The 18628-nt window shown below is 37.4% G+C and overlaps 1 protein-coding gene across 1 annotated transcript in view; it reads left to right on the top strand.

The window, feature by feature from the left end:
* cacna1bb (calcium channel, voltage-dependent, N type, alpha 1B subunit, b) overlaps window positions 1-18628 on the top strand; it is a 336559-nt gene that overhangs the window by 225381 nt on the left and 92550 nt on the right. Inside the window, exons 28-31 of the mRNA XM_059357455.1 lie at window positions 6950-7046; window positions 12127-12287; window positions 12471-12608; window positions 17661-17862. Coding sequence (XP_059213438.1) covers window positions 6950-7046; window positions 12127-12287; window positions 12471-12608; window positions 17661-17862 — 598 coding nt within the window. The remainder of the gene's footprint in view (window positions 1-6949; window positions 7047-12126; window positions 12288-12470; window positions 12609-17660; window positions 17863-18628) is intronic.

The following is an 18628-nucleotide window of genomic DNA, read 5'->3' as shown; positions in this document are numbered from 1 at the left end:
GGCTTCAAATGTTTATTTTGCTCCGTGTGTCTTTTCTCTGCTCGTCTGCTCTTATTTTGGTGGGGGATATTTGTGTATTATCTGTGTTCGTGTCGTTGCTTTTTCTCATCAGATCGCAACAAAGCGTGGCAAGGTGGGAACTGTCCCGGTCTGCCTTTTATTATTATTATTATTATTATTATTATTATTATTATTATTAAACCCCCTCCTTGACCCCTTTTCCCCTCATGTGAAACACAGATCTCTTCCTCTAAAACTCTGTTGCCTCATCCCAAGCTGCTGGTTGGGATATGAACATGATCCTCCTCCTCCTGATAGAAAACTAACCTCCTGAGCCAATATTGGGACGTCCAGACAGAAAAACAATATTGGGAAGTCTCCGTCATAGCTTTCAGAAGAACAAACACACAGCTGAACCTGTTGTAATGAAGCTAAAAGGTCTTTATCTGGACTTTATCCTTCATGTAAATCTCCTTTAATCTCCTCTAAAGTGGGTTTAATTGGTCCGATCACTGAGAGATTACAGCCCTTCACCTCCATCTCTCCTTTAGGTTTAGAGGGAAATCAATAGAGGATTATCACTTCTCACCTGGAATCACCTTCACTGAAAGGCAACGTTACAACCTGCTACTGCAAGGAAAAAATAATACTAGATATATATGTTTTCTCCCCATAAAAGTCGTTGTTCTTTTGGTTTTTGACAATTTTTTAAAATTCTCTTGCAAAAGTTGCATCATTTTTTCAAAAACTGCTGGAAGAGAAATGTTGTACAGAAAGAAAAATAAAGGAAAAAATGCAAATGTGCTGCTAGGTATGCACCAAATCCACTTAAGATGTATATATATATAAATATTTAAAAATAAGTTGTCATCGTTTTGGTTTTTGACAATTTTTTAAAATTCTCTTGCAAAAGTTGCATCATTTTTTCGAAAACTGCTGGAAGAAAAACGCTGTACAGAAAGAAAGGAAAATAGAGAAAAATGCAAATGTACTGCTAAGTATGCACCAAATCCACTTAAGATATATATATAAATATAAATATAAGTTCTCATTGTTTTGCTTTTTGACAATTTTTTTAAATTATCTTAAAAAGTTGCATAATTTTTTCAAAAACTGCTGGAAGAAAAATGTTGTACAGAAATAAAGGAAAATAGAGAAAAATGCAAATGTACTGCTAAGTATGCACCAAATCCACTTAAGATGTATATATATATAAATATTTAAAAATAAGTTCTCATCGTTTTGGTTTTTGACAATTTTTAAAATTCTCTTGCAAAAGTTGCATCATTTTTTCGAAAACTGCTGGAAGAAAAATGCCGCACAGAAAGAAAGGAAAATAGAGAAAAATGCAAATGTGCTGATAAGTATGCACCAGATCCACTTAAGATATATATATATATATATATATATATTTAAATGTTTTTGCTACACATATTTTTACAATCTGAAAAAAAACGTTTTTCTCTAAATATTGTTTTAATCAGAAATAAATGGGCTCTTCAAATAGTTATAATTTAACTTGTAAAAATAACAACTTACTTTTACAGATTTGACACAGATTTTGCAACAAAACAATAAAACATAAAACATTAAATATATCTTTTTGTGATAATAGAATCCTACTCCAAATAGGGCAGAGGAAGTTTAAGCAGATGGAGTAAATGTATTTAGTTTAATCATAGTTTAAAAACAACAAAGGTTCAGGAAATGTGATTTCATTTGGACATTTGGAGCAATCAGAGCTCGTCTGCTGTGTATTATTGAGACCTTGTTTCCACACACACACACACACATTAGATCTTCTGAAAGCTATCGGGAGAATATATTATTATTATTATTATTCTTGCCGTCTCAATGTGTGGAGCTCCTTGAATAGCGAGGACTGGCATTGAGTTTGCAGATTGCATGCAGGGTACCAAGTCCTCCGAGCATGAACGCTGCATGACTTCTGTTAGATTTAGAGTTCTCCGTTGAGAAAATAAAAAGACCTGAAACATATGGAACCATGCTTCTCTCCCCCAGAACACCACAGTTGGTTCTACAGTCCCCCAGTCCCCAAATATACGGACACACTGGTGTTTTTTTAACCATTTGATGCACAAAAATGGGTCAAAAATGACCCTCATCCATGTTATTTAATGCTGCTGTGTGTTTGAATATCTTTTTTTTATTAAAACTGATCATTATATCCATTTTTCCTTTTATACTTTATGAAGAAAAATACTTTTTTGTGTTATTAAATCAAGTTTACACACATGGGTCAGAAATGACCTTGTGCTTTACAAATAAAATGTATTATTAATATTATTATTATTATTATTATTATTATTATTATTATTATTATTATTATTATACTTTGTTTCAAATCATTACTTTAGCTGTAAGAGGGGTCAAACACTCATATATTTAACATATTTAACATGTTTATGTATCATTTTGTCACACATACAGTGTATCTGGAAGGTATTCACAGCACGTCACTTTTTCCACATTTTATTATTATTATTATTATTTGAGTATATGTGTAACTATGTTTGTCTTATTTTGAAGGTTTAACTTTAAAAGAGTTGTTAGAATCACCAGATTACATTTAAAAAATCACATATTTTAACATCTGAGACTTATTAGAGCCACAAAATAATAATTTCCATTGGAAAAAAACACCAATTTAACAAAATAGGATAGTTTTTTATTCAAAAAGTAAAAAATGAAAAGAAAAAATGAGGATGTATGATGATCAAAAACAAGTTGATAGAGGAAAACCTGCAATACTGAATGATGAAATTAATTTATTGCAAAGATATAGAATATAAAAACTAAAAAGTCGGGTCACTTTAGACCATGTTGTGCATCAAAGGGTTAAAATAGAGTCCAGGTGTGTGTGTGTGTGTGTGTGTGTGTGTGTGTGTGTGTGTGTGACAGGTACTTTAGTTTCTTCATTATTTCCCAGAAAGCAGCCGACACCCTATTTTCATGGAACTTTCAAGGACAATTTGGTCCCAATCGTTGGGAAATTATCCTCCATTACATGACTGATTTATTTGAGTTTATAAGGAAATGAGCAGTTAAATAGAAAACAGAAGAGCTCAGCTGGGTGGAGTTTATATTTCTACTGTATTTTCTGGAGGAATCAGTTCTGTAACCTAATGTTCAGTGGTCATTAGAAACTTGATTCTCTGTTTGTTGTGTTTAGAAGATTTAACTAAGTGGCTTTTAGCACCAACAGGAAGTTTATACGCCTTTTTATTCTTGTTTACAGTAAAACCAGCAGGAGATTTAAAGTCTCAGTGTTATTAGTCATTTTTTAAACAATGGTTCTTGTGAACTTGTGAAATGACTCCACTAAAGTAAAAGTGCAAAAGTATCAGCATCACAATGTACTTAAAGTATCAAAAGTAAAAGCACTCGTTATGCAGATCATTATGGTCCCACTCAGATTGTTTTATATATTTAAAATATATTATAAGAATATTATTATTGATGCAATTATGTAAGCAGCAGTTTTAACCACTAAATATGTGGTTTAATGTAATAAAATGTCTATAGATAGATAGATCGATGGAAAAGGGTCCTATGTGCCCCATTGTTGTGACTTCAACTTTTACTCATTATTTTGACTATTTTCTCGTTATTTTTTACTTTTTTCGTGATTTCGACTTTTTTTTCTCATTTTGAATAATTTCTCATTATTTTGACGATTTTCTCGTTATTTCATGATTTCAATTTTTTTTTTGTCATTTTGACTATTTTCTCGTTATTTCGACTTTTTTTCGTGATTTCAACTTTTTTTGTCATTTTGACTTTCTTCTCGTGACTTCAACTTTTTCTCATTATTTTGATGATTTTCTCGTCAATTTGACTTTTTTGTAATTTCGACTTTTTTTCACATATCGAATCATTTTTAGTGACTTCGACTTTTTTCATTATTTTGACTATTTTGTCGTTATTTTGACTTTTTCTCGTGACTTCAACTTTTTTTCATTATTTTGACTATTTTCTCAGTATTTTGACTTTTTTCGTGATTCCGACTTTTTTTTTCTCATTTCGAATCACTTCTCGTGACTTCGACTTTTTCTCATTATTTTGATGATTTTCTCGTTATTTTGCCTTTTTTTCTCGTGACTTCAACCGTTTTCTTTTCATAGGACCCTTTTTGGGAAAAACAGGGGAAAAGGGTCCTATGTTCCCCCATGCATGCTAACGTTAGCTTAGGGTTAGCTTTTTCCTTCCTTACATGACCCCTAGAGACCTGTAAAACACAACTAAATGCAGTTCTTACAATCCTTTTTTTTTTTTTTAAAGCCTGTGGGTGTATTTTTAATTTCTCCAGTTTGGATGAAGAGCAGTGTTTTTACAGGAGGAGTTGTTTTTGTCCCCTGAGGATGAACAGAGTGGTCGGTCTCTAACTCCTCATGCTGCTGTAAGAAACAGCCGGGGCCCCCAGGGGCCACGAACAGGGCTTTGTCCTTCTCCACATCCTTCACACATGAAATTATTGCTCTGCACACACACACACACACACACACAGATAAATACACACGCTAACACTTTACAATAACCAACTAAATTATGTTTTTAAATGGTTTATAAACCAATTATTAACTGTTTTACAAAGTGCTACACATATTTAATCTTTAAATGTTTTCAACCAATTTCTTAAATGTATATGAATCATTTCAAAAGCATTAACATACGTAATATGGTGTTAAGAATTTTATAATAAGTGCAATTAAAACTATTAAATGTACAGTTAGATCTGCATTTATTATTTATTTTATTTATTGTATAATCTATACCTATATATACTGCATTTTTATACAATTCATTCCTGTATATATTGCAATATGATTCACAATTACTGCTTAATGCACTTCTGGTTAGATGCTATCTGCATTTCGTTGTTTTGTACTTGTGACATGTGCAAAGACAATAAAGTTGAATCTAATCTAATCTAATCTAAATTAAACTATTAATTTAAATGTAATTGTTAATGGTAAAGTAACTACAAACTTACATTAATACACCATCTATTAGCCATTTATAAATGATTTAGTTAGTTAAACATTAATAAATTATGTATTTACCGTTCTAAATGGCCTATATATGGTTTATAAATGATGATTAAACATTAATAAACTATCTGTTTACCATTTATAAATGGTGGTTATTGTTAAGTGTTACCATAAACACTCTTATTTTGTACTTCTCAGATGTTTTAGAAGTCAAGAAGAACCAAATGAGAAAGCCTTTTAATGGAGAGTGACAGCCACATTGTGTGTCCGTGTGACGGATTAATTAGGAGAGCGTCTCCGACTGTCCTTGGCCAATGTCAGTGTGTGAGTGAATGATGGCTCAGCTGTATGTCATTAGCATAACAGCTAGTTTATAAACCCCCACACCCTCCTCCCACTCTGTGACCAGTTAACAAAACCTGCAGCGTCTGCAATGACTGACAGCAGTGGTTCCTGCAAAGAAGCTGCGCCCTCGACGGGCCTGATTCTTTGTGCTTTTAGTTTGAAATGTCTGCATGTTATTCTCCAGAAGCAGCATGGAGGCCTGTTGTGGGGGCTGACTTGTAGAAAAAAGGTCTTCAGTAGGTTAAAAAACAAAAAGAAGCAAAACCACAGTGGAAAATGTATCTCAGGTTAACATCCTGTATTAATAATTAGTAATAAACAAGTGTTTATAGTTAAATGATCTAATGGTTGAAGAAGAGATGAGTTTAGAAGGTTGGAATGAAAGAAAGGTAGAAAACAAGGGAGGAAAATTAGATTAAATACAAGAAGGATAGAAGGAAAGGGATGGAAATGATGGAAGGATGGATGGATGGAGGGAAGGGAGAAAGGATGGATGGATGGATGGATGGATGAAGGAGGGAAAGACAGGACGGATGACACGATGGAAAAAGGTGAGAGGGGAGGAGAGAGATGGATGGAAAAGACGAATGGAAAGAGAGATGAAATGGAAGCATGGCAGAAAGATGGAAATAATGGAGGAAGGAGGGGAGAAAGGGAGAATGGATGGATGGATTTATGAATAATTGGATGGATGGATGGATGGATAAATGGATGGATGAATAATTGGATAAATGGATGAATAAATGGATGGATAAATGGATGGATGGATGGATGGATGGATGGATAAATGGATGGGTGGATGAATAATTGGATAAATGGATGAATAAATGGATGGATAAATGGATGGATGGATGGATGAAGGAGGGAAAGACAGGAGGGATGACATGATGGAAAAAGGTAAGAAAGGAGGAGAGAGATGAAATGGAGGAATGGCAGAATGATGGAAATAATGGAAGGAAGGAAGGAAGGAAGGAAGGAAGGAAGGAAGGAAGGAAGGAAGGAAGGATGGATGGATGGAAAGAGGGATCACATGGAAAAAGGATGGAATGAAAGGGATGGAAATGATGGAAAGAAAGAAGGAAGGAAGGAAGAAAAGAAGGGTTGAAATGGAACAAGAAGGAAAGAAAGAGGGATCAAAGAGTGGAAGAAGGGAGGAAGGAAGGAAAGAAAGAGATCAAACAATAGAAGAAGTAAGGAAGGAAAAGGGAAGGACTGAAAAGCTTAAGGGAATGAATAGATGGAAGAGAAGATAGAGGGACATAAAAATAAAAAGGAATGTAAGAATAGCTAAAAAAACAGATAAATAAAAGGAAGGAAGGGAAGAAAACCTGTCCTTATTTATATTATCAGAGTAAAAGTACTGTGGTTCCTCTGAATAAATGAACGTTCCTTTACTGCCCCATGCTTCTGTAGAACAACATGAACTCACCTGCATGTTCTCTACTAACAGAACATAAAGAACCATTGACAGTAACAGTTTACCTGCTAGCTGCTAGCTGCTAGCTGCTCGTGTTCCTGGACGACTGGATGGAAGGTTTACATGGTGTCACAACGCCACATCACCACACTAACTGTCCTCTCAATCTGCACAGAGGGACCAAAGGCAAGGACATCAACACCATCAAGTCCCTGAGGGTCCTCAGAGTCCTGCGGCCACTCAAGACCATTAAACGCCTCCCCAAGCTCAAGGTACAGTAATCCAATCTGTCAGTCAGCCAGTGCATTATGAGAAAAAAACAAAAACAGAGCAGCTGGAGCCACATCCGGTGTCAGTCACACAATATCATGAGTCAAATGCATTTATAGGAAACCAAGGAGGAATGGATCCAGCTGATTTACATTTAACCCTTTGGAGTTTGGGGCTATTCTGTTGGTTTTTGACTCCTTTTTTTCATTCTGCCTATATAAACGACTTAAGAAATGTTCACCCTGCCATGCTGGTATTATTGTTTTCAGCACAACCTCGCCTATATGACCTGATTACTATTTTTTGAACACAAAAACACACACAAAAAATACAAAAAACACACCAAAAAACATAAAAAAACACAATAAAATGACAAAAAAACACATAAAAAATGACAAAAACACACAAAAATGCACAAGAAAACATAAATTGCAAAAAAAACATAAAAAATGACAAAAACCACACAAAAATGCACAACAAAACACACAAAATTGCAAAAAAAACACACAAAAAAACATTAGACACAAAAGACTGCATTAAAAAAACCATTGAAATGCTGAATGCACACTGCAGAATTTGAAATAATCTCTGCAAAAACTTAATTTAAGATTATAAAATCATGTTACACTTGGTCAAGGTGGTTTTTATCTTTGCTGAAGGATCATGGAAACTTCTCGAAAAGCCAGAACTTTATAGAGGGAAGCTGACCGCACTGCTTTCTGGCGCTTTCGTGGACTCCAGAGGGTTAAAACAGTTATGTTTTAGATTATATATAAATCTAGCTCTCTTAGGAAATATTTCAGCTGTTTGACCTCTGGTGCTGCTTTGAATTGCAGAGAGACGGGAGAAGTTAAAGTCGCACAAATTGGATGTAAGTGACTGAAAATTGCTTCCTTTGCTGCAGTAGTTTTCTGCGCAGGGAGGCTTATTGACAGCCTGCATCTCCCAGAACATACAGTCGTCAAAAGACAAGAACACAAAAGGCAGATAAAATCATTGCGAGGTGTGGAAGGTGGCTCTGAAAAGTTTCTAGCTGCTTCTTTGTAGTTGGCATGGATTCACAGGAGGTGCAATTAATTTTAATGAAAGCAGGGCCAGAGGGGAAAACAGTGTCAAATTATAAATAGTGTGGCGGCATAGCTTAATATATCATACCAGTTGTTCTTTTTGTGGTAAAAGCACCAAATTTGGCAGAAGTGTTGATAAATATATTGGGAACAAAACTGGATATTGGGCCATCAAAAACTCAGACCCTGGTTCCCGTGGCAGCCATTTTTTTTAAATAGGCTCACTTTTTCAGCGTATTACGTCAACTTCCTGATATGATATCCTGGCATGATTTTTACCAACGGATTCCTTAGATCTTTTTTCATAAGATAGTTTCATAAGATAGATATGATGATAAAATGAAGCGGACAGAACATCAGAACGCCAACGAGTCCATTTATTACAATAACATGCAGAGGAGATCTCAACATTTTGTTGCATTTTCTTTAATTTGTTATTGTTTTAAATTGTCAAAAAACATATTTTCACTTGAACTTTTCTGTGATTAATATTTATGGTGTTGTAACCATGGTAACAGCAGCTTGGAGGCCCGGGTTCTATCTACTTGTAACAGCTGGCCGCCATTTTGAAAAAAAATTGGCGGCCATGGTCGTCAGAATGTCAATATGCGATGGTCCAAATATTTCCAAATATTTTAAGCTATATATGTACCATATTTGGTGCTTTTATCATAAGAAGAACAATAGGAGGAGCTGGACGTTGTGGCTCGGGAGACGGGCGCCTGGAATGCCCTTCTTAGCCTGCTGCCCCCGCGACCCGGCCCTGGATAAGCGGAGGAGAATGGATGGATAATGGCTTGAGACATTAGAGAGGGCGTGGCCTGAGACTTTAGAGAGGGTGTGGCCTGAGACTTTAGAGGGGGCGTGGCCTGAGACTTTAGAGAGGGCGTGGCCTGAGACGTTAGAGTGGGCGTGGCCTGAGACGTTAGAGTGGGCGTGGCCTGAGACTTTTGGACACTTTTCCCCCCTAGTTGAAACACGACTATAGCTTTACGATAAAAACTCCCCAGGCTTGTGTGAATAATAATCTCTTCGTGGATTGTGACCCCTCATCAAGGCAAAACCTTTCACTGTTTGTACTGGTGCAGAAGAGACAGCTTCCCTCTGGTGCATGAAGGCAACTGATCATCCAAAAGTAATGGATCTGACAAAAGATGAAAGATCTGATTGGAGTAGTAGAAAGGAGATGATTGAGACGGATCGGAGCTGACAGACAGGCAGCAACTCTTCTCGGATACTTGTCCGGAGTGGTTTGACGGACAGGCTGGTGGAGGAAGGGAGAAATATGCTCCGTCCTCCTCCTGCTGGAGACAAAAGCCTTGATGGCGATCATTCATGCAGAAGAATATTCATCGGTTAGATTGCATACATGTCAGGTTAGATAGACAGAACACTCAATCTCACAGAGAGATCCGAGCTCACGCTGACAGGAGAAAACAACCAGTGACAGGCAGCCAGACTGAGAGGCGGACCTGGTGTAAAGGTGTGTTCATGTACTCTGTCGGCATTGATTTGGCAGTGTGCAGGTCGTAAGCTGTCATAAGCTCATGATGTAAAAGCTTTTTCAGTCAGGGACAAAACCTTTTAACCAGAAACTTGCACAGCAGCTGCAACACCATATCACATCAGAGACCACTTCCCTTATATCTCGTCTAGCTCCTGTTATTTCCACCTGAGAAATATCAGCAAAGTGAGAAAAGTAATTTAAAATGCTGAACGTGAGATGCTTCTATATGCCTTCATCTCATCCCGTATCGACTACTGTAACTCACTGTTCTCCTCACTCAGTATGTCCGCTTTAAACTGTCTACAGTCAATTCAAAATTACTTACATCTGGCACTGTATCGTGGACCAGACTGATCTTTAAAACTTCGCCTTCATTTTGATCTCAACTATGCATCTGTTGTCAGGCCAGGCTCAATTCAGGACTCAGACGCAGAGCAGGTGAAGTTAAAGTATTTTTATTTAAGAAGGCAGCAGAGATAATCCTCAAAGAGTGAAAACAAAGTGGCTATAAAACTCCTGAATCTGAGCTGTGAACTAAACGAAGAAAGAAAAGTCGCTCCAAAGGAGGAAAAACACTGAAAACCTATCTACACTAATAAACTACTTGATAAATGCTAATCTAAGAATGGGGAATAATATATAACTCTCAAGGGAAAAAATAAAAATAAAAAAACTCCAACAAACAAAAGGTGCTCCAAAAGGGAGGGACCAACCTGAAAGGGTAAATAAGGAAATCTACAAAACAGGGCCCCAGCACTAACAGTTTGAGGACCATGTTGAGATTGGTCCGTTTATTATTATAACGGCAAATTAATGGCCTTTTTGAGGGCTTTATCATATTCCAAAACACACCAAACTTGGCACAAAATTCAATCCCATTGACAATTTACGTATTTAGTTAGTTTGAGAAATGGGCGTGGCTAAATGACCTACTAGCGCCCCCTAGAATTTAGCCCCTAAAACAGGTTTGTCGTAGAGACACGAAATTTGGTTCATCCATGTGTCATTGGAAGACGCACCAAAAAGTCTCAAGAAGCCATACCCAAAAATGAACAGGAAGTCGGCCATCTTGGGTCAAAAATGGTGTTTTAGACATTTTTCGCCATTTCCGTGCCGCATACTTTAATGAACTCATCCTACAGATTTAATCTGATCAGCTTCAGACTTGTTCAGTACCATCACAAGGCCTTTGACATAAACCTTTGGTTATTTTTCCATCTGCGATGTAGAAACTAAATTACTCAGATATTTTGGTGTCATGAATATCCAGTCAGCACGGCTTTGTTCATTGGTGTTATTCTCCATTTGAGCTTACTCATAGGTTATGCAATAGGTTAAGCACACAATGTAATCTACCATCTGTTGCACTTAGAAAAGGTGAAACTTTGAATCAAAATAATATTTATCAATATATATTTCACCTTGTTTGAATGAAAATTTGAGTTTCAAAGAAAGTTATTGGCAGCCCTCATTTAAAGAAAAGGTACATACATGCATCATGGGAAGATGCACCAAAAAGTCTCAAGAAGCCATACCCAAAAACGAACAGGAAGTCGGCCATCTTGGATCAAATATGGCGTTTTAGACATTTTCGCCATTTCCACGCCGCATACTTTAACATACTCCTCCTACAGATTTAATCCGATCAACTTCAGACTTGTTCAGTACCATCAAAAGGCCTTTGACATCAAAACGTATTAAAAGCTTTGCAGACTGTCACACTATGGGGGCGTGGCATGGCGGCAAAATATGGCGTTTTGGCATAAACCACAAGACTGTATAACTTGACCATACATTGTCCAATCTGCCTCAAACTTGTCATGCATGATGATGGTCCATCACTGAACAGTTCTACTTAACAATATTTCATAAAGTCCCCCCTTTTTTGATTAGCCATACCCCCTTTTCCCAACTAATGAACCGTTTGTCATAGAGATCTGCAGGGTTTGCTATAAGGGCGTGGCTACCTTGTGATTGACAAAAAAATGGGGCTATCACTAGTCAAGTCAACAAAATCAAACTAACAAATTATGTTTAATGTTTAATTGAATGCTACCACAATCACAAACTGAACACACTTTTTCTTTTCTTTTTTACGTCTCCAAACAGCTTTATCCTTGTTGGTTATTTTTCCATCTGCTGTGTAGAAACTAAATTACTCAGATACTTTGGTGTCATGAATATCCAGTCAGCACAGCTTTACTCATTAGTGTTATTCTCCATTTGAGCCTACTCAGAGGTTATGCAATAGGTTAAGCTGGACCACAATGTAATCTACCATCTGTTGCACTGAGAAAAGGTGAAACTTTGACTCAAAATAATATTTATTTATACGTATTTCACCTTGTTTGAATGAAAATTTGAGTTTCAAAGAAAGTTATTGGCAGCCCTCATTAAAAAAAATAAAAATAAAATGTATCTCTGTATAATAACTGGCTTCCTGCGAATTAAGAGATGTACATTAATTAGTAGCTTACATTTATTCACCTCTGTGTGTATGTTTTGCAGGCGGTATTCGACTGTGTTGTGAACTCTCTGAAGAACGTTCTGAACATCCTCATCGTCTACATCCTCTTCATGTTCATCTTCGCCGTCATCGCTGTGCAGCTCTTTAAGGGCAAATTCTTCTACTGCACAGACGAGTCCAAAGGTCTGGAGAAAGACTGCAGGTACAAGCATAATTAAACTATTTTCTGAAAATGTCTTCATCCATCATTTAACTGACTTTTCTTAGACTCCACTACATTCAGCCATGGTAGTTTCCATGTGGTGACACACAAATTTATACTGAACTTCTCAGCCTCTCCTTTTTGATGTTCTAGTTTATATCCCTGGTTCTGTTTCTGTCTCAGGGGTCAGTTTCTGGACTATGAAAAGGATGGCGTGGAAGCTCAGCCCAGAGAGTGGAAGAAGTACGAGTTCCACTACGATAACGTTCTCTGGGCCTTCCTGACGCTCTTCACCGTGTCCACCGGAGAGGGCTGGCCACTGTAAGTCACAACTCAGGAACCTTATATATACAATGCCACTTTTAAGTCAGCTCTATAGACCCCTTTTCAGCCGATGTCACAAAATGGGGAGCATGTCTATGTTCCCCTCTTTGTATGAGACTGGGGAAAATAGGACCCTTTTTCCCCGCTTTTCCCAAAAAAAGGTCCTATGTTCCCCGGTCTGTTACTTTTTCCACCAATTGCTGCCAAATTCCATGGCAAATAGGCCTATGTAGGCCTACGGGCTGTTTGACACGCATATGCAAATAACCCAACCCTACCCTAACCCTAACCACACAACAGTGGGTAACATAGGACCGTTTTTCAGAAAAAGGGTCCTATGTTACCTGGCATGTATTGCTACAGGGGAACATAGGACCTTTTTGTGGAAAAATGGGGAACATAAGACCTTTTTTCTAAAAAAGGGTCCTATGCTCCCCGGGCGGGGGAACATAGGTCCCGGGGAACATAGGGATGACCCCACAAAATGTTGCATGCACATTCTGGCATCAGAAGTGTTGTTGTTCTCCAGTCGTTCTGACTGACAAAGAAGCATTTTAAAGCATTTACAAACTGTTCCCAGCATCAACATGTCTGGTTGTTGCGTATACGGTTGTACGAATAACTTTTCCACCGCTGGACTAAAGTTTTATATGATTCCAAAAGGATCACGACCATTTCAGATCAACCAGCGGCTTCTGTGGCTGCAGGAGATTAAATGTGACGACTGGATGAGGACATAATCATTGGACTCTAGTAGTCCTGATGTTGTGCCTTCTGTGTTTATGTACACAAAACAACAAAGCCTCTAGAGTCCAGTGACGCCTCGCCTGCAAATAAAACACAAGTACGTTTGTTTAGCTTAGCAGGCTATTAGTCAAATGCTAGCTTATCAAACTTTAGCTGCATTTGATGACTATTCTACATAGAACAGACAATCACTCCTGTAAACAAAGCTTCCCGTTAAACCAAAGAGTAGATAAATAACTTGACCTGATATAAAGTGGGTGTATTTCTGATTATTTCCTCATTCCAGTCCACACGTTTAGTCACCTGCCTCAGACGTCGCCAGTTGCTCTGAAATGGTGGTGAGCCTGTCGGGATCCTATAAAACTTTATTCCAGCAGTGGAATAGCAATTTGTACAACCATATATGCAACAACCAGACATGTTGATGCTGGGAACAGTTTGTAAATGCTTCTAAATGCTTCTTTGTCAGTCAGAACGACTGGAGAACAACAACACTTCTGTTGCCAGAACGTTCTACGTCATCATTGTGCACAAAAGAGTAAAAGGTTCTATCAGTGCATTTTTAACTTTGTGGATTTAACCTGGCTACTTGTTTCTGGTAAAGTAAATGCTTTGATTTTGCTCTTCTGTTTGCTCCTGGTATTTGCTGTATTTTTGCTGGCTTTACCTTAGATTTTGGCTCGTCTTTGTTTTGGTTATTGAGGCTAATTGACCTGTTAAGAGCTGTTGTTCTCTAGTTTCTGTGCGAGTGGAAAAACCTAAAAATTGTAAGTCACTTTCGACAAAGGCGTCAGCTAAATGACATGTAATGCAATGTAATATAGATTCATATATATGGGTAATTTATTGGTTAAAAAAATGCCACAATACATATCTAAAGTAGTGTTAAATGCCAGTGTTGGAGTAGCTGAAGTATTATGGAATTATTTATCACCTTTCATGTTAATACTTCATTCAGTGACTTGCAGTGAAATGCAAATGAAGTGAAACACCTGGAGGCTGATGGTAGAGTGTAGATTAAACCCAACTGATTTCTCCCAGGAACAATTACTGTGCATTCTCTAAAGATGCAATCAAGGCGCTTTACATTGATGCCTGAACGACAGTACCACTGGCAGGTTTATCATCATCATCATCATCATCATCATTATTATTGTCTCTGTCAAGGACTGTTGATGGATGTTCATTATTTCATTCATTGCATTTATCTGACAATGAAAAGTTGATTGTTAGACTGACTAAACTTGTCATGATCATCTAAAATCACACACTGCAAATCACGTAGTGACAGCACAGGAACACCACAATCACAAGATTCATTTTACACTTAAATATACATTTTATATACTTTCTGAATGCCCCTAAGAGCCTACTTTATTATGTTTTGTTTCTGTAATTAGAGTCTATCATTTTAATTGGAGTTAACATGTTTTTCCATTTTTCCATTAGCTCTGTGTTTCTGTTACCGCTAGGTGAGGTTACCGCTAGGCGAGGTTACAGCTAGATGAGATTACCGCTAGGTGAGGTTACTGCTAGGTGAGGTTACCGCTAGGTGAGGCTACCGCTAGGTGAGGTTACCGCCAGGTGAGGTTACCGCCAGGTGAGGTTACCGCTAGGTGAGGTTACCTCTAGGCGAGGCTACCGCTAGGTGAAGTTACCGCTAGGTGAGGTTACCGCTAGGTGAGGTTAGAGCTAGGTGAGGTTACCACTATGTGATGTTACCGCTATGTGACGTTTCCTCTAGGTGAGGTTACCACAAGGTGAGGTTACCGCTAGGTGAGGTTACCGCTAGGTGAGGTTACCGCTAGGCGAAGTTACCGCTAGGTGAGGTTACCGCTAGGTGAAGTTACTGCTAGGTGAGGTTACCGCTAGGTGAAGTTACCGCTAGGTGAGGTTACAGCTAGGTGAAGTTACCGCTAGGTGAGGTTACCGCGAGGTGAGGTTACCGCGAGGTGAGGTTACCGCGAGGTGAAGTTACCGCTAGGTGAGGTTACAGCTAGGTGAGGTTACCTCTAGGTGAGGTTACCGCTAGGTGAGGTTACCGCGAGGTGAAGTTACCGCTAGGTGAGGTTACAGCTAGGTGAGGTTACCTCTAGGTGAGGTTACCGCTAGGTGAGGTTACCGCGAGGTGAAGTTACCGCTAGGTGAGGTTACCGCTAGGTGAGGTTACCGCTAGGTGAGGTTACCGCTAGGTGAAGTTACCACTAGGTGAGGTTACCGCTAGGTAGATCAGATCAGATCTCTACAATTCATTTAGCTGCTAGATAAATTAATTGTAGATTAATTTAGATAAATGTAGTCGAGTAAAAAGTATTAGTAAAATAGTATTAGTATTAGTATAGTAAAGTATTGTTACTATTAAATTACTATTAGTAATATTCTAGATATATTATTAGATTATTTGTATTGATGCATTTATGTAATAAGTGTTTTAATTCCCTCAAGAAAGGGCTCAATTTAACTACTCAATAAATTGTTATGAGGTTTAATTTTAAAAGAAAAACATCATAATTTTAAATCATACTAAACTAAACTAAAGCTGTAAAAAGTAAAAAGTAAAAAAGTACAATATTTGCCTAAAAATATAGTGAAGTAGAAGTATAAAGTTTCATAAAATGGAAATACTCAAGTAAAGTACAAGTACCTCAAAATTGTACTTAAGTACAGTACTTGAGTAAATGTACTTAGTTACTTTCCACCATTGCAATCAAACTTAATAAAATCTGAACTATCCCTTTCACTTCTACAGACTCTGGAGGTTTGTACTTGATGTTGCCGCTCTTCTCATCATTGTTATTTGTAGGACACAGCTTAAAAGTTACAAAGTGCTTTGCACACAGCAGCAAATTATAAACCAACTGAGGGAAAGTGTGCAGACAGTGCTCAACAAGTTTGTGTCTGTGTGTGTCAAGCACTTGCTGATTTCACAGCAGGAGAGTGGTGAGGCCTCATTAATTGACTGGAGGCACCTGTTATAACACCTGTTATAATCTGTGAGCCCACAGCAGCAGCACCAAACCCTCTGCTGAGGCAGCTCCACTCATTTAGCCTTTTATAAATATCCTCTGTGAGAAATGTCTACAGGCTGCAGGTTGTTGGGATATTTAAGGACCGGTTCCCAATCTGATTGTTATTTCATCAAGAGGGCTTGATTCCACTTCCAGGATTTATTTCAGTGAGTTTCAGGGTAAAGTGGGGTGAAGGTAGAGGTGAGCTGCTTTTCTGCTTTTCTTTTGTTAGAAGTGATGTCATAGACTGTGTAGGTCTAGAGCAGGGGTCTCAAACTCAAATTACCTGGGGGCTGCTGGAGGCAGTATAAAAAAAAAAAGACACAAAATTACAAAAAAAAAGACATAAAATTACAAAAAAGACACAACGTTACTAAAAAAAAGACACAAAATTATAAAAAAAAGACACAAAATTACAAAAAAGACACACAATGACAAAAAAGACCCAAAATGACAAAAAAAGACATAAAAATGACTAAAAAAACACTTAAAAAAAAAAAAAAAACCTTTTCAAAACTTGGACATGTGCCCTAACAGGCTTAGACAAGAGTAAACTAGAGTGCGAGATGTGAAAAAATAAAACTTTATCATAGAGCTAAACCAAATACATCACGGAAAGGTCTTGGTCTGGAGAGTAACATATATCAATTTCAAGGTTCTATAATATTCTTGCTTTGAGATATTGACCTTTGAACCTTAACCCTGGGGCATATTTGAAGGATTATAACTAAGGGACAAAAAGGGTTACAGACATGAGACCTACTGTTATAGAAAGGTGTTGACATGGACTATAATGTGAGCATAGTCACTAAGGGGTGGGGGTGGGGGGGCTTTAGGATATGCTGAAAAAATAAAAAATTCCCAATGAACAAGACAATATTTAAAGTCTGATGCCAAAAATGTGATTGACATCCCCTCAACCCCCTGGAAAGCCACTAATTAAGTATTTCCAACTTCCAATTTTAGCTTTTCAAATGTGAGTGTGAGGCTTTTCTTGGTTGTACATTAAGTTTATTTAAAAGTTTGGGGTTTTGGCATTGTTTCAAAATATCTGAAAATGTGTCATTGTGATATGTGTTTTCCTTGTTCTCTGTTTGTTTGTTCTCTGATGTTTTTTTAGACCAAACAGTTAATAGATCAAGAAAATCAACAGATGAATCAGTAATGAAAATAATAGTTAGTTACAGTGCTACTATGGAATAGTTGATTACATAATGTTAAGAGTGAATTTATTATTATTATAACGTGTTCCTCAGGTTGTTTCAGCCTCTTTCCTCCTTATCCTTCCTCTCAGGGTCTTGAAACATTCTGTGGACGCCACTTACGAGGACCAGGGTCCCAGCCCTGGCTTCCGCATGGAGACATCCATCTTTTATGTGGTCTACTTCGTGGTGTTCCCTTTCTTCTTTGTCAACATATTTGTGGCTTTGATCATCATCACGTTCCAGGAGCAGGGAGACAAGGCCATGTCGGAGTGCAGCCTGGAGAAGAACGAGGTGAGGGAGTGGTGCAAAGTGATGCATTATCTTTGTTTTAGTCCTGGAAAAAACAATGACCTGTCTCTTCTCCCCTATATATACACTCAAAAAAAAGACACAAAATGACCAGAAAAGACACAAAATGACCAAAAAAAGACACAAAATGACCAGAAAAGACACAAAATGACAAGAAAAGACACAAAATTACCAAATAAGACACAAAATGACCAACAAAAAGACACAAAATGACCAAAAAAGGACACAAAATGACCAGAAAAGACACAAAATGACCAAAAAAAGACACAAAATGACCAAAAAAGGACACAAAATGACCAAAAAAAGACACAAAATGACCAAAAAGACACAAAATGACCAAAAAAAGACACAAAATGACCAGAAAAGACACAAAATGACCAAAAAAGACACAAAATGACAAAATAGACACAAAATGACCAAAAAAAGACACAAAATGACCAGAAAAGACACAAAATGACCAAAAAAGACACAAAATGACAAAATAGACACAAAATGACCAAAAAAAGACACAAAATGACCAAAAAAAGACACAAAATGACCAAAAAAACCCACAAAATGACCAGAAAAGACAAAATTACCAGAAAAGACACAAAATGACCAAAAAAAACCCACAAAATGACCAGAAAAGACAAAATTACCAGAAAAGACACAAAATTACCCAAAAAAAAGACACAAAATTACCAGAAAATACACAAAATTACAATAACACAATAACCTCCCTCCTCTCCCCTATATACAACAAGAACAC

Source organism: Centropristis striata, chromosome 19 (genome assembly GCF_030273125.1).
Source record: "Centropristis striata isolate RG_2023a ecotype Rhode Island chromosome 19, C.striata_1.0, whole genome shotgun sequence".
NCBI classification, from domain to species: Eukaryota; Metazoa; Chordata; class Actinopteri; order Perciformes; family Serranidae; genus Centropristis; species Centropristis striata.
Note: the sequence above shows the minus strand (reverse complement) of the source record. Positions and strands in the feature narration are given on the sequence as shown.